The following is a 17,490-nucleotide window of genomic DNA, read 5'->3' on the forward strand; positions in this document are numbered from 1 at the left end:
TGGTACGGTGTTAAAAACCGTTAAGGTGATAAAATGTGACTGTAGGCACAAACTGCCTTTTGTGGGGTGAGGTGAATCTAAGGGGTGCACATCTAAATGCACCGTAAACAGGCTGATAGGAGAGTGGGCAAATTCTTCTCAGGACATGAGTGAAAGTAAAAGCTGAATTAAGTTTGTCTTCTAGCAAGATAGGAAAAAGAGGCCGCTAAATGCTGGTATGGAAAAACTTCCCATTTCTATTTCTGATTAACTAAATATGTTTGCACTAATACATCTGTTCTATACTGCAGCACATTTGCCTGGAATTTATTTTTTATTTTAGGTGTAGGGAAGTTCAGTTTTTACTATTTCAACTGCTTAACTTGTGTGCGTACAAAAGTCATGAAAGAGAAATCTTAGGGAAAGTTTTGTTCCCACGTGTATAACTACCAGACCTCACTTACAATCTTACAATTTTGGCTTTGTTGTGGTTTGGATCTGCTACAAATGGAGAATGAGTAAAGCAAATTCCTGCAGGCAGATGCATTTGGGGTAGAGGACCCACTCCATTTGAGGCAACCACAGCCAATATACAGCTGCTGTTCAAATCTGCTGTGATGCAGAAGACTTAAGTACATGAACACATGTATTCATTTACTTGGCTCCTTTTTGTTAGGTGCCCTACTGTTCTGAACAGAGTAAATACATAAGGGGGGTGACCACACAGTTGAAAAAATACTTTTATTTAAAAATCCTGAATGCAAAAGACAGTACATCAAGTATGTTGCACCACGAATGCAAAATAAATATGCAGTTTTAACTTTTTTTAAACACTGTGAAATAGAAAATAAATGTAATTAATCCTTCGTTAAGGAAGAAACACTTCTCTAATGGATAAGGCACTGGATTAACATCTAGACTCTGTTCACAGATGTTCTGGATGAACACTACAAAGCACTTAATAATTGTGTTTCAGTAAATCTGTGTAATCTCCATATATCATAGGAGCACTGTACAAGTAAACTCACTGTTGGTAAAGGCCTCAAATGGCAGCAATCAGTTTTGTTGGGTTTTGTTTATGAAATGCTTCGAATATTGAAACAAACATGGGAAGATTTTTAAGGTCAGTATCAGCATTCTTAGCTATTCACTAAAGTTCTTATCTTTCTCAATATGTTGCTATACTTCTTTTGGATGTGCTTAGTAGTTGCTGTAGTCTGGATAGCATTTACCCATCTCTGGTAAATGACAGGCTTTGTAACTATGTAAAACTTGGGTGGTGGTCTTTCCACTTTAGAGTAGGTGTACCTGATATTTTTCTTAAAAAAAAAAATAGTAAGAGGAAAAGAGTCCAAAAAATTGCATAGTTTGTTTGGGCTTTTTCATTTAGCGTATCATATAGCCAAATAATACATGAAGATTATATGTTACCTATTGTGTATAAATGCATACTATATGTATCTATGGAAGGACAGTCATCACCAACTCAGTAAAAAGAGAAAGTCCAGAGAGACTGTGTGGGTTTAAGCTAGGACAAAATCTGATTCTCCTCCTTGGCCTCCGATCTCATGATCAGCAGTTTTTAGCTAGTTAAGAAATATACTGAAATATGCTTTATAACATGGAAGAAATATGCTTTATAACATGGAAGAAATAGATTTAAAATTAAGACATCTCTGCAAGAATCCCTTTCTGATTAATTTTGTAATTGTTTTTTGAGTATCTCATTTTCACAGGGGCAACACATGGAAAGATGAAATAAATCTTCAGTCTACTAAGATCATTGTTCCAGTGGGGGAGTTTCTATCCTTCTTTCAAACCATCAAAGGTAATGGGGCTCCCTCAGTTTTCAGAACAACTAATACTTCTAACTTCTTGCCAGTGACAGAACCCACCCAGTCAAACCAGACTGATGGAATACAGATGGCAATATAACTGTGAATTGAGCAGCAGCTTCTCTTAGAGGTGACTGGAATGTCTCTTGCTGCCCATGGCCTTGCTGAGTAGAATACTATTGTTCTATCTATTTTTGAATATTATTGGCTTACAAGTGAACGTTTTTGATCACAGACCTGACAGGGCTTCTCTCCCCTAAACATGCTATAGACTGTGCATGTGTATTTCTAAATGTATGGCACAAAAAGGTGTTAAGGTTCTTCTCACTATAAAATGAAAAGTTCTTTTTAAAATAAAGCTACCTCAAAATGATACAAAGGAGGAAGAATGATCTAAGTGATGCTTATAAGCATTCAATCTGAGTCATGTTTTGTATAGAGGAGCTCTTGGAATGTGGTAAGGTGGTAGTTTTTAGGACTTTAACTGGAGGTAACAGATTTTCTCCCTTGTCCAGACATGCACGAGAAATCAGATAGCCATGCACCACTGCAATGGTGCTGCATCAGTAGGTGTGCTACAAAGAAAAGGTATTCCTTTCAAAGAAGATGCATTTTGGTCTGAAATGCCCTTCTGGAGAGTAAACTGCTTCCCACCACTGGCAGTTCCTGGAGGGCTTGTAAGAGAAAATTAATGTCTCTTGCTTTCTGAAGTTTGGAGACAATAAAAGCGAACCAGCAAGGGTGAAGACAGAGGAATATATGGAAAGCCTGAAGAACAAAGGAAGAAAATGACCCCTGTAGACAGACGAACTGAGGTAAGATGATATATCCCCTAGGCTAGTATTGTATAATACCTAAGCTGTAAGAGACATGATGAAGTTCTCCGCCTTTTCTTTATTCTCCTCACACACATACCTTCTGTTGCAAGTCCCAAAGAAGGGGCTAAGAAGAAGAGGGAAGAGTCAGGTATTTCTCCCTCCTTGTTTTGTCAAGAATGTTTTTTTCTTTTTTCCTTTTTATTGAATGAGCTAACCACTGAATACTCTGAAGATAGTGGGGCTGTATGTGGGTCATTCCCAATTACATGGTCTGGCCATCAGTCTGGCCTCACTGACAGCAGTTCTTCTAAGCAGCTGAAACATCCTCAGGCTTTGTTACCTTCCCTGGGCTGTTCAGAGGGCTGGAATGGAGGGCAGTACCCTTGTGAGGTAAGGTGACACAGAAATTGAAAGCAATTAGAGAAGAAGACTGAAGAAAAGATGCAGTGGAGGGGACCTGTGGAACAGGGAAGAAGTGTGAAGAAATAAAAATGTAGAAAGAACGAAGCACAGCATAACTAGAACAGAGACAAAGAACAGAGTAATACAAGCAGAGGGATGAAGTCAGGTAGGGTTCCAAAGAGCAGCTTAAAATTAATGTGGGAGGCCAAAAATGGAGCTAAAAAAGCAAGCCTAGCCAGAAGAGCAAACAAAGCATGTTCAGCTGTGTTAACTTTCTCTGGATCTTTAGCACTGAGAAGCTGCATGAATAATAGAACTGGCTTATCAGCATACTATCAGCATTATACAATTTGTTAACAAGTAGGGCCCTTGGTAAAAGTAGAGCATTAATAATGATTTCCCCTTCTTCTACTGTGCAGCACAGAGGACTTAACAATGAAATGGAGCAAAACAGATTCTGTCTTTTCAAGAGGTAGTGTCCTTGGGGAAACAAAGCGTGGTACAGGCTGCTGCCAGTACTTGCTTTGGAAATAAGCAATGTTTATTTCTGCAGCTAAAGTACTAATAGCATGAGAATCCTCTTCACTTGAAAAGCCTATATGACTTTCTTCTGTTGCTCTAATCAGACACATCAGTGATAAAAGAGAATCTTTCAAAGATGCTTGCTTGTTCCCTGGCATCTATAAGAAATCACTGAGAGTGAGTTCTTGGTCTGTAGCCTTCCTTTCTAGGAAGAATGTCTCCTTTTTAGGGTATTTTCCAAAGCTCAGCAGAACTCAGTACCATATGGAAATGAAATTTGTTCATTTTCACTTTCATCCTCATCATTTTCTTCTTCATAGATGGAGTTGGATGGTTCACCCTGCTCTGATTCTACCCTTGTGTCAAAGAGCTGCTGTTCCAGGAAGACGCTTCCAATGCCATAATCCTCATCATGTGCCTTCGTTTCTGCAGATGAGACATGGGGAGATCCCAGAACAAAACCTGCAAACCTGCCAGATTTTTTAAAGAGAAGTGATCAGTTGGGAAGCAAAAATACACTGTAAATGCAGGAAATACTGCCAGTTAAACACAGAGGTTGTGAGGGCATATTCATGTGCAGTACAGGGAAATCATAGCATAAGCTAGGGAGTCACGCACAATAGAGTCAATAGCAAAGAATGGTAGCAACTCTGAACACGTCTCATTGTTTTCCCATATCTTCTTTCTGTCTCCATTCTTTTCTAAATAAGTAACTTTTGCTCTTCTAGAAGCCATCTGCAAGATCTTGTGACTAAGCAAGAAGATCTGACTTTGAAATCTCACCTTGTCAGTGCTCATGGGGTAATCCAGAGTAAGAAACTGTCCCTCTCCTGTACTTAGGTGAATGGTACTTTAACTTCCAAAATTAAAATTAACAGTGTATTTGAGATTAAAGGCTGTAAGAATTCAGGTAAGCTGGCATTCTGTTAATGAAGGCAAAAGGGTAAAACCTTAACGCTCCCACATTCCTGTGCGATCACCTTGCTTCTGATGCCAAATACTCTGGGCAAGCTGAGGCAAAGTTTCGTGGAAGAATTTCTGCTTTTGGTGACTGCAGACTGGGAATTCTGCAACTGTTCCAAGTAAATGCCAAACTAGAGACTTTGCAGAACAAAGCATGAACTTAACACTGTCTCTACATTTCAGTTTGCAATAAATCGTATTTTCAGTGGACAACTGTATTGAAAATACAGTCAGAATGGCGCTGGAGGTTTCTGGCAAATGCACAGAAACAGATGGCAGTTCTGACACCTGGGTAAGTGTCAACAGCATCAGAGAAATGTAAGGAAAAGGAACTGCAGCTGTATTTTACCTTCTGGTAAACTGATCAATAATTTACATTTTAGATTCAACATTTCTCTGAGATGAATGTGTTACCTCACTCTTCTTCATAGCATCACTAGCCTATACAGAGAAAGGTGTTGGACTCGCTCCATTTTCCAAGTTTGCTTTGTGTTGAATTATCTTCAGATAGTTAATGAAAGCTTGAAGAGATACTCAAATTTTAATTAGATCTCTGCTGGTTCTCATTGTTTTTGTATTTTTATGGTGAATAATTTGTAATAAGATTAATTAAATGAACTAAAATAAAGAACAATATTAACTAAACTGACAAATAGTATTAACTAATTAACCAGAGAATACATATCTCAATTGCTTGCTTTGTGCATTTGGCATGTTTGCTTGGTTGGTTTTTTTACAAAACTGAAGTTGAATTTTCCCTTTTTATATCTTTTAGTAATGTTACAGAATGCAAGTAGCTTCAAAAATAAGATAGTTTAACAGGAAATACATAAACAGTGGCAGGGGGGCTGTATGTGTGTCCATCCAAGGAAGATGGAGCTTCTGAAACTAGTTTTAAATTTATACTAATTAAATGCCAAGCTGATGGTGGCTCCTTTGAATTTGTGACAATTGGTTCTGGGGTAATAGCCAAGTCTTGCTTGGCTGGCTAATGTGTGAAACTCTGCTCCTAAAAGTTCTGATACTGAAAAAAGTACACATCGACTTTTATTTTCTACAAGCTTTTTCTTTTTCTTTTTTTTTTTTTCCGCCTTTCAGACCCTTCACAACTCTTACTTGTCTTAAATTTGTCTCTTGAGCTGTATCTGGAGCAGCTCTTCTCTTCATTATACTTCCTAGGTGCAGATATTGCTGTTTACATAGTATTCTTACTCTTAGATACTGGTTGATACTTTAAGCAATAGGTTTCCTTAGCTGTGTTGGCTTGCAGTAAGTTAAATACTGGTAACGTTTGAGCAAGTTATCATCAACCTGCCCCAATTTTACAGAACATACCAGTATTGCTCCTAAAGCTACAGAAATAAGAGGGCATTTCACTGTTAGCCCCCTGGGTCACTAGGTAGGAACTTGCAGAGCCATTACAGGGAGCGTATAAGGTTTGAGGATAGCTGCCATTACTATGAATTAGCTTTGAACCTCTGCAAACTCTCCAAATTTTATGGTCAGAGGGGGAACAAAAATTAAGTATATCACCAACAAGTAATACCACAGTGCCTGTGATCTGTAGCAGGATTACCTAAGTAGATAAAGCTAATTCCAAGTCTAACTGTATGTAAGATAAACTCACCTGGAACAATGCTTGAAGTAGCATTTGGATCTGCTGTGCTAGTGCCCATACAATACAGTTACTGTTTTAGAAAAGCCAGACTTTCTTACCTATGGGGAGACTGGAGTTTGGATACTGCTAGCCATGATGGGAATTCAGGGTTCCTGCAGAATGAACGTAGCTCCTCCAGAGCTCTGACAGTTTCTGTTTCACCTTGTTCTCTATATTCTTCTTCAGTGAGGTATCTAATCAGTAACTTTTGTGATTTAAAGTAGTTCTTCATTTTTCTAAAATAAAATGAAAACAATTAGTATTTCTAATGTCTTCTGGCATATATTTCTGGTGCCACACATGCAGTCCACCTAATTACTGCTCAGTAATAGTAGTACTATTTTTGATACTATCTACTATTAACATGCATTCATCATCTTTTTCCTCTTTGGAGGAAAAGCCACATACTTGTATTAAAATTTTAGGATGATGTTTGTTAGCCTGTTTATTCTAGGTCTCATCCAAAACTGTAAAATTCTGCAGAAAGATATCCAGTGAGCTTCAACTGAGTTTTGGATCAGGTCCTTCTAAATACTTTATTGTGTATGCATGGACTAAAACCTCATAAATATCAAATAGATGGCTGCTTGCTCAGACATTTTTAGGTGCAATATGGAAAATGTGTCTGTGCAGAGACACAGGCTGAATCAAAAGCCAGTTTGCATATATAACTTTGAAGATAAGCAATGCTCTAAGTCTGTTATGAGTTGTTCATGTTGTTTACTAGATTGCTTCTATGAAATCTTGCTTTAAATTACACAACTGAGTAGTCTGAGGCCAAAATGTTTACAATCTGATGTTTTTTTAGCTGCTGCGTAGCAATGTATAATATAATTAGATATCAATTAGAAAGTGTGCCATGTTCTGTTCCCTTCTGTCGACTGCTTTCAATTTAAATGTTATGATGAGCTAAGATAAGCAAGGGCTGGATGCCCATAAAACTTTCAGCTCTGTATAAAAACACCTGCTCCAACCATCAGCGTTCAACTTTCCCTCTTATTTCCCTGTAGGGCAAGAATGAACTGCAGCCCTTGTTTAGGTCAAATAGCAAAGGTCTTGCTGGCTTAGTGTGATCAGTACTGATCTTAATAACAGATAATAAAAGATTAATTCTTAGTTGTACTGACACATCTGCTGCTCTGAACTATTTATCTTGGTCTCTGTGTATCTGAAAATGAGTGTGTGTGTGTATATATATACATACACACGTATTTATATATAACGTGCATCTTTCTGTATCTGTGCTCTGAACTGTGCATCTTGGCCATATTGGGCTCAAAGTTTGGTGCTACTGTTTAATGTTTTCAAAAGACGGGAAAAAAACTTCAAATTTTCCTGCTTTTGAAAAGGCATCCTCATTCCCCAAGAGAGATTGCAGTGCTATTATTTTCAGCGCTTTTTGGTTCTACAGAAGCATCAAATCATTGAAAAGAAGGGGTCTGTGTGAAGAACAAACCACAGTGTATCAGAGTAAAACACACATGTTCTGACTTCTGTCAAATCCTAACCGTATCTTGTTGATTTCAGAGTGAGTTGAGCCTGCTTACACCAGGTAAGCATTGATCCTATATGCTGCTGTTGAAACAGTTTGTACTTTTCAGCTGGTGCAATCAGTCTTTGACAAATGACAAATTCTACCTAAAACAACAAAGCTTCAGCCTAATCTACACCCAAACATCTAAAAATAATACAAGAGCAAAGCAATATGTTCTTCAAAATTAAACAATGTGTCAAAGACTAAAAAATAAATTAGTATTTGTTTTTTATTCTTTTGATTATGCCAGTTACAGCCTTTGCCTCTTCTGATTCTTTGAGGTTCAGCAGAAGTTCACAGCCATGGAATAGTCTGAACTAAAGACTCTCTTAATCAGGATGTCATCACTGAAGGTAACAAGCAGCTGCAAATTGTTGGGGTTTTTCTGTTTGTTTGGTGGGGGTTTTTTAGAATTTTCATTTGTGTGTTTGTGATAAAACACACTTTAAGATCAGGAAGATCAAATATCTTCCAATAATGTTAACTAAAACACTTAGCAAACTAAGCATTTACTATATTGCAAGTAGTTCAAATTCCAAATGCCACATTGTATAACAGGGGCTCAAGGAACATGCTGGAATTCTCCACAATGATAACTGCTGCCATGCAGTAAGGGTAGACAAGTACATCTCTGATAACAACTCTGGAATACTAAAATCAGTGGAAAACATTACTTTGGTGGAACTAGATTTTTAATACTTGAACTCTGCCTGACACTGATAGCCCACTGACCTCCGAGAACCATCCATGTTTAACATCAGCTTCCTAGGTAACAGTATACTGCTTTATTGCGCAAGATTCAGTGCGAGTTACCTGTAAATTCTGTATCACAACGCATGAAACCAAGATGGTATTGCTGCAGTCTAATCAATCACACAAAAATGTGTTGGTTACCATATGCTGCAGACTAGAAGGTGCTACATTTGTACTTAAGAGCACAGTCACGTTTCTCCACAGAATAAAATTCATGCTTAGAACTGCCAACTAGAAAGCAATTAAATTCTGTGTCTTATGGATTTAAATGTCTCCTAATATAGCTTTACATTTGGTAGAACGAACTAGCATTAGAAGCTCATGAATTGTAAAGTTTTTTTCATTATTAACTTCTAATATCTCCTGATGATACAGAGATTTGGATATTTACAAATACATACAAACCTTCCTATGTGACAAGCAGCACCAAGGGGATAACACAGGCCTTTTGAACAGAGGCTCACTGCTATTACTGCATATGCAACTTGTGGTATGGTGACACCGCAATAAATCAAGGCAAAGGCTATTAATTGTAGTGTCCATGTGAAGAAGGTTATGCTCAGTTCACTGGTAAGTGGTCCATGCTGATAGCAAGTGGCAAAGCTTATAATTCCAACAGCCAAAAAATATCCTGTGGAAACAGGAAAGAATCACATAGAGAAAAAGGTGTAAGCTATCTACATATGCTTTAGTAGGCTGGTTGACAAAGTATAGCCTGCTGTTTATTGTGTTGCCCTATAGGTACATGAGACGTACCTTTTATTTTAAATATGTTTTGTATTTAAAATGTGTGCAAAAAGTTCACAGGTGACGTAAGAACAGCCTTTAGCTAACGCTCTGAGTCGCACAAGAATCCTTTCATGAGAGAATGTCAAAGCAGGTGCCAAATCAGCAGGTTTGTCAGCCCCTGCAGCCACATCCAATTATCAATTTGTGCATCCACATTTCCCAGTGCCAGCAAAATGCAAGCCTGTCCAGCTAACCTTTTGCTGTCATGGGGAGAGTATGAAATGACAAATTAATGAAGAAATAATACAGACAAAATCTGCTTTTAAAGTTGCTACTGGCCCACTACAGTTGATGAAGAGTAAATGATCATTTGAGTGGATTAGGAACCTTCAGAATATTCCAACATCTCTAGCTCAGGAGAAAAAAAAGTAAATAATAAATGTGAGCCATTTTTTATGGGCAGGTGTTAATCTGACCATTAAATCAACACAAAATATGCAGTGCATTTTCTGATTATTCTGATCAGTCTCTTACCTAACACGTAGTTCCTGTGTTCAGACCACAACCACTGCATATTCTCTTTAAAATAATAAATGAAATACAGTGAGGACATCCAGCAGCCACTCATTAAAATCCAAAAGGTACTGTACTAGGGGAAAAAAGGGGGGAAAATAAAAGAGAATATCTTAGGCAGAGAGTTACTTATATGATGGTAGCATTAAAAATCTGAGTGAGAATTAGGACCACTGTGTGCAAGGGACTTCCCAGGCAAAAAACATATGTGATATTTGGTAGACCTACTGGGCTTATGATCTGTGTTAGACTTCCACTATAGAGTGCTCTGTATGCTACAACTAAACAATGTCAAATTTAAGTGGAGCAACGGCATTTCGGTATTTGTGTACATGTCCCAATGTCATGGTATGAGCCCATTACATCCTCTTGCAATGTGTCTCCAATTGACATAGCTCAGAAATGTGACAACAATGCATGAAGTTGAAGGTTTTGTGAAATGAAGGAAAAGTTTGTATCTGCCTTGAGATGAATTTTCTCTGGTGAATAGAAGACAATTTGTTCAATTGCCACTAAAGCTATGGTTTGAGTAAGCTTAGCTGCACTCTAATAAAAACAGTTCAGGTTTCAGAATAAACTTTTCTTGTGCATCAACAGTTTCCAGCTCATTTTAAATCTAATTAGAACTTGATTCTAATACCAAGTTGACCATGAGCCAGCAATGTGCCCTTGTGGCCAAGAAGGCCAATGGTGTCCTGACGTGCATTAGGAAGAGTGTTGCCAGCAGGTCGAGGGAGGTGATCCTGCCCCTCTACTCAGCCCTGGGGAGGCCTCATCTCAAGTCCTGTGTCCAGCTCTGGGCTCCCCAGTATGAGAGAGACAGGGAGCTACTGGAGAGAGCCCAGCAGAGGGCTACAAAGATGATCAGAGGGCTGGGGCACCTGCCCTGTGAGGAACAGCTGCGAGAGCTGGGCCTCTTCAGCCTGGAGAAGAGAAGACTGGGGGGGGATCTTATCAATGTGTACAAGTACCTGAAGGGAGGGTGTCAGGGGGACGGGGACAAACGCTTTTCAGTTGTCCCACGTGACAGGACAAGAGGCAATGGGCAGAAATTGAAGCACAGGAAGTTCCGCCTGAATGTGAGGGGAAATTTCTTCCCTGTGAGAGTGACGGAGCACTGGAACCGGTTGCCCAGAGAGGTTGTGGAGTCTCCTTCTCTGGAGATATTCAAGGCCTGCCTGGATGCAACCCTGTCTAACATGCTCTAGGTGACCCTGCTGAGCAGGGGGGCTGGACTAGATGATCTCCAGAGGTCCCTTCCAACCTTACTGATTCTATGATTCTGACCTGATTGCCTTGATGCAGGCAATCCTGCACCCATTTCAGTGGGATTACTGGCCACAGAATCATAACAAGGTCAGAATCTGGATCTAGACTCTTTTCATCCTATGCTGTGATGATGATGATGATGATGATTATTTTGTTAATGTAGATTTACCCTTGGAATAAATCTTTTAAGCGTCAACAGGAGAAAGACTAGCAGAGCAAGAACACCCAGTACTATTCCAGAAAGGTAAAAGAACTTGGGGCTTCTGTAAGAGAACAAGAGAGAATACTGTAAGAGGTTTTTACTAAATTGCAATTGATTAGAAATGCCACATTTTTAAAAGACAGTAATGGTCTTCAGTAAGAACACAACTCTAAATCAGCGGTTTTAATAATATAGTTAATATCTTGTATAGATTTTAAATTCATGCTAGAAAAATTCCTAAAGAATATCATAAGGTCACTGGGGTGTTAACGTCACAGGCTGCAAGTTTGTCTTAACGCTCACACTTTCTGCTTCTATTGAATTTCTAGTTTCTATTCATCTTGTTTCCTTATATATACAATTGTGAACTCTTTAATTTAAAATGTTGTTAAAAAAAAAAGGTTTTCTAACATTGTTTGTACAGAATCTGACTTACAAAGTATAATACTGAGTTAGCTCTATAAAACCTATTGCTGCTCTGCTTGTTTTAAAGATGTCACTGACGATTAATTTCTGATTCATTTTGCTTTGAAGTCCTGGGGCAAGTATTTTGTTAGAATAAGAAGCATCTCGCTTACAAGCTATGCAAAATGTGCATCAAAAGAACAATGAGAAAAGGCTGTCATCAAGGTGGAGACAAACCAGGCCCCACATGACCTCATTCTAAGCATTTCTTCCTGCAGGAACACATAATTTATAATACATACAGCATTCTTTAGCATTCAGCTAAACTCATTCATCTACAAAAGACAGTTTTTCTAAATCCACACACACTTGCTCATTCGGGATTGTCTAGGTGTTTCCCATAATTTCTCACAAGTGCAGGAAGCTAGAATCTAAAGACCCCCAACATAGCTATGTGATGAGTATACTATAACACTCCAAGGCATAGTACAATCTGTCTATACACAAATGATATGAAGAAGTTTAAATATATTTCTCCATATTTTCCAGCTGTCCCAAAGAACAGCTGTTTGGCATCTTTATCTTAGGTAACAGACAAAAGATGCACAGACATTGGGAAAGAAGGTCAAAACACAGGGGATAGTACTTACCTGCTAAGACTGTTTGCAAAATGGAACAGAAAAATTCCAGCTACAAACAAAAACAAGATCTTTCCATCTAGCACTAAAAAGTGGGGGAAAAAAAAGTGGATTTTAGGTTAATTCAATCTGAAATGTTAACTTTATATATATATTAACAGAAAAGTCCAAGCTTCCTACATAAGTAGTGTTCATTAACACTTGCAATACTAAACTATTGGTAAGTTAAACCGAAAGCATTATTACTTACTTCTTCGTTTTACACTCACAATGTATGGTTCGTTCTTGAAGGGCTGTATTTTGAAACAAATATCCTCTCCATATTGTTTTATGTTTATTAAAGTTTCTGCAGATGTCTCTGATTGCCAGAAGATTCGAACAGCACATGCAGTAAACTCAAAAACGGTTTCTGAATTACGACAGTTGCTTTTGTCTGAAATAGGCACAAACTTGAACACTTCTGTGCTGTTAACTTTTATCTAAAATCAAACAATAACAAAATACCTGTAGAAGTAGCTCAGAACCATTGGGTTTCTTTTGTTTCGGAAACGCAAAGCATATCATTCATGCATACGATAATGAAAATCAGTATTGAGAGTTAGAGAATAAAATGTTAATTCAATTATTTCTGTTAGTTATTTAATTCTACTATATACAGTTTGGACCTTAAAAGGTTATTCAGAGAACACATAAGCAAAGGTTATTCAGAGAATTCACAGTCAACACATTTCTAATGGGCCTCAATCCATTCAAAGGCTCTGTAGGTTTGGTTTCACCTGTGATATTTGCCCACCTACAAAGTTTAACAAAATTAGTGTACAATACAATACAATAATACAATAGTAATATTTGACTGACCATCGTTTATTTTGTGGATGGTCACACTCTTTCCCATTCCACTTCTGAACCACAAGAAATTGAACTTGCTTTTCTCATAGAAAAGAACACAATCTTTATGTTAGGGACAGAAGAAGGAAAAGAAATATAGAATATATCACAAGTAAAAAATATTAAGGATGTTCCTGTTGTGTCTTTTGGGGTCACATATTGGTGCTCTCTCCCTGAAAACTGTAACAGATCTTGTCCATCTTCTGAGATGGGATGATCTACTTGAAGACTACAATTGATTGTGAACTTTTGGAATAGGGCATATTGGACAACGAAGACCCATCCACAAAAAAGTGCTATAATAGGTAGTAAAACAGGCTTCTACTAAAAGAAAAAACAGCATGGCAGCAAGCAATTTATTGTCGCAAAAATCTGAACTTCTTGGTTTTAAGCACTTAGAGAAAGCTTACATGACTGCTGGAGGGTTTCACTGCCTAAAATCTGCTGCCATGCACAAAAACATCTCTGGCATGTTCCTAAGAAAAAAGTCCTGGGAACAGATAAAAAGATATTCCTGTTCCTTCTATATCAGAAGCAATTCTTCCAACAGATGTGAAACAAAACTGTTTCCTTCCCTTGTCCAGTGAAATATTTGCCAGAAAATAAAGGAACAAACAGATACTCAGCTTGTTCCTTACCACCCTGTCATTACTTTCAATGTTTTGAGGTTTTTATATTTCAAGACTGATGTCCTAAACTTGTTTTTTATAAGAAGACCCTCTGTTACTTTGCAAAATAGAAATATACTGCTACTGCTGGTTTTTATAGGTCATGATCTAATGTACCTTTTGTTCCTGCACTCTGGCCTGCAATGCTACAGTAAGTGATCCACAGAACTGTATTTTATCCTCAGATTTAAAAGTTTGATGTTTGATGAAAAGCAAAAATGTCTGTTACAGAGTTTAACATTTGTTACAGACATCCATCGGTGGAAAAGGTATGTAACAAAATAATACGCAACACAAAGTAGATGTTTGACCTCTTACTATAACACTATAGCCTGGTTGACATTCTTCTAATAGAGAGAGCAAATCTCCACTGCATACAAAGTGAAGGAGCAGAGTACTATAATGTAGTTTTATCATGGTCCTACCTCTACACCATTAAGACAACCAACTATACACAGAGATACAGCTCTGATCTTGCTCATGGATCAAATACTCTGATAGGGAAAGTACTGCATATGTGCATGATCCCAAAAATAGACTCTTACCTGAACAGTTGACCAAATGTATTGTAAGTGCATGGTTCTGTTTTGCATATAACAGTAACAGTTTTCATCCAGTTCCTGGATGACATCTCTTTCCTCCAAAAGGCTACAGTTTCCATCTGGTGGGGGAAAAGGTTCATTTTAAGTATGTACCTAATACAAATATATACTCTTCCTCCTTTTTGCCTCCTCCTCCTTCCACTCATTTTTGATATATGCTGAGGGAATCACAAACAATTTGCAGATAATCTAACAAAAGCTATGCTACAGGGTAACCTATTCAATATAATTTAGATGAAAATTGAAATTAGAATTTTAATCAAGTAATTTAGGCTCCAAAGTAAACTGCAGCACCTTTGAAAAAAGATTAATGCAGGGTGGTATTTTTTAAAAATGTGTTCAGTACAAAGCTTGGCTTTTATAAGAGTGTTTTGATGGCACTAGAATAGGGCCTCTGGGCCAAATTCACTGCCGGCATGAGTGGGTGTAACTACACTGGAGTCAGTGCTTATACCAATGGTGAATGCAACTGTGGGAGTCTAAGCAGGTAAACAGGCTTACATATTACAATAGTCATTTAGCACATGACATTGCTGCTGATTGCAGAAATCTCATAGCCATTTCCCTCTGAAATGTTTATAATGTTAAATAGCAAAACACTTCTTTTAAAAACAATTTGTCCCTATAGTATCATCTTTCCTGACATATTCCAGCCATGACATGTAAAAAGGAAACTGCACTGATAGTTTGCCAAAAGGAATTTCATTAGGGCTGCTAATTGGTCTAGCTCAGGGGCATTAGAAATATTAGTGACCCCCTATAGTTCTCAGAATTAGACTGTACCTCAGAGTGGGAATGCACCTAAAAGACTTATGGAGCAAATTTTTAAGAACATACATTCCAATCCATACATGTGTAAAATATAGCCTACAGTGCATTACATCAGTATTCCAGGAACATAATTAAGGAGTAGAATAAAGGAAATTAATACAGATGTGAGAAGAGGGAATCATCTTGTTCACTAAACAGGAAAAGTAGGTCTAAGCCAAACTCGCTAGTATCTGCTAAAATACTGTCACACACTCAGAACAGCAAGATCAGTATGTGCAGTCTGGATGAGGAAATACTGTTTGCAGGTAAGAACCTGCCCTGTCTCCACAAAGAAGTTAAACCTAGCCTAAATTATTTTAAAATGGATTTAATTAAACCAATGAAAAATATCTGAATGCATGTTCTTATCTCAGTTTGCTAAGTCATTTTAAAATCAGAATATATAGTGTATACAAATGATTCTGTTAAACTAAATTGGTTTCAACTTACAATTTGGACATTTCTATGAAAATTAACCATATGACTAATCCTCATCCATACTGAATCCAGTGGAGCACAATACTTTCAGACGAGTGCTGACTATACTGAATTGATAAGTCATTTCTATAATGTCATCAGAGGAAACTGCAAAAAGATTCGTCTCTGAAGTGTTACTGACTGATGCAGCAAACAGATGGCGCTGGGCATTATCACAGGGCTAAGACTGAGATGAATTCAGTGATAAGGAAATGGCAAAAAAAAATGCAAAAGCGAAGTGCAGCCTAAATGACAAACACCTTTTCTGCAAGATGATTAAGAAAGAGATGTTTGTCTGCTTGGGGCAAGCTAGAGATGGTGTCTTGTACTACTGTCCACCAGTAGCCATAAGCAAGAATCAGGAAAGTCTGTAAGAAAGGGAAAGATGAGTGAGGAACAGTCACAGCAGGGGCAGGAGGAATGGCTGCAGCAGACATTGGCACATGATATGAAAAAGATTCGACATTCCAGCCCAGACAAAGGAAATGGAAGATCTCTGAGAAGCAAAGATGGAAAAGCTGCCACACTGGAAATAAATTACCACAGATAAACTTTTTTCTCGCATTATAAGTAATAATGACCCCACTACATAATACTAGTAAATGTTTTCTTAGCTTCCTTAAGACATCTATATGCATTTCCTTGAGGAAAAATCCGTTGCTTCAAACATGACATCAGCTCCACAGAGTAAAACAGAAACCGCCAAGCAGCAAAAGGAGAGATGCATCTGAATAGCTAACCATCGGAAGTAGGATTTTAGCTGAAGTAGGGACACAGAGAAGGCAACCCTCAAATTTCAAGACTGTGAGCGGTAGAGGGAATCAGCATCTTCTGCAGAATCCTGAGGAAGCCTCAGATCAGGGAACTTCTATACAGGAAAGTATGACAATGTATACCCAGGCTTCCAAGATCTGCAACTGAAATGGGTCAAAGAAATGTTTTTTCTGGGAGCATTTGGTGCCACTTAATTTATACATTTTTTTTCCTGTCCAGTCACAAGCACTTTTGTGTCTACTTGTCTCACAAAGTAACACTAGAATGTTATTACACTAACTAAAATAGAGACTAGAAAAGCAGAAAAGCTAGCAGATGCCCTCAAGGATATATTTTACAGAATTACTGATGGAAATTATTTTAACTTTCTACTTAGCCAGACAGATTTCAAATGGAGCACCCTGCCTCAGGACTTAGGGCCACCATGATGGTGGCAGAGCAGACGACAATGCCTCGAGTTCCTGACTTAACAACAAAACAAATGTAGCTGAGGTACTTTGCTTTGAAGCCAGAGGGACGAAGATAAGTAAGTTACTCTCATATTTATGAAAAGCCGTAATCTGTATCTATTTTATAGGATAATGCCATTTGGGGTGGAGGTAGGGGCAGCAGACACTCGAGGAAGCAGCTCGCCGCTCCCCGGGGATGGCGGACTGCTGATGGCACAGAGCGGCGAGAGCTCCGCCCCTCCGCCAAGCGGCGGCCCTGCCCTCCGCGCCCGGGCGGGCGGGCGGGAGGGGCCCGCCGCCCCGTGCCCCGGCAGCCGCCTCCGCGGCCGCGCGCGAGCCCTGAGGCCCCTCGGCCTGGGGCGGCGGGAGAGGAGGAGGGAACGCGAGTACCTGCGGGTGGCGCCTCCCCGCTGCCGCCGGCCGCCTCGGCCAGCAGCAGCAGCAGCGGGAGCCGCAGCCGGAGCGGGGCCAGGGGGCGCTGCGAGCGGCGGGGCGGCCGCGCCGGGCTCATGGGGCGGCCGGCGCTCCGTGAGCCGAGGGGCC

At 39.0% G+C, this 17,490-nt stretch overlaps 1 protein-coding gene across 1 annotated transcript; it reads right to left on the reverse strand.

The window, feature by feature from the left end:
- Nucleotides 1–712: 712 nt before the first annotated feature.
- On the reverse strand, nt 713–17,458 carry NEMP2 (nuclear envelope integral membrane protein 2). The gene is made up of 9 exons (XM_062578937.1): nt 17,338–17,458; nt 14,381–14,496; nt 12,530–12,758; nt 12,292–12,364; nt 11,204–11,297; nt 9,727–9,841; nt 8,869–9,094; nt 6,236–6,412; nt 713–4,026 (listed from the first exon to the last, which is right to left on the reverse strand). The coding sequence occupies exons 1-9, from the start codon at nt 17,456–17,458 to the stop codon at nt 3,801–3,803; spliced, it is 1,377 nt and encodes a 458-aa protein (XP_062434921.1). The 3' UTR covers nt 713–3,800.
- Between the last annotated feature and the right edge of the window lie 32 nt (nt 17,459–17,490).

The sequence above is a fragment of the Rhea pennata genome, chromosome 6, assembly GCF_028389875.1.
Source record: "Rhea pennata isolate bPtePen1 chromosome 6, bPtePen1.pri, whole genome shotgun sequence".
Taxonomy (NCBI): Eukaryota; Metazoa; Chordata; class Aves; order Rheiformes; family Rheidae; genus Rhea; species Rhea pennata.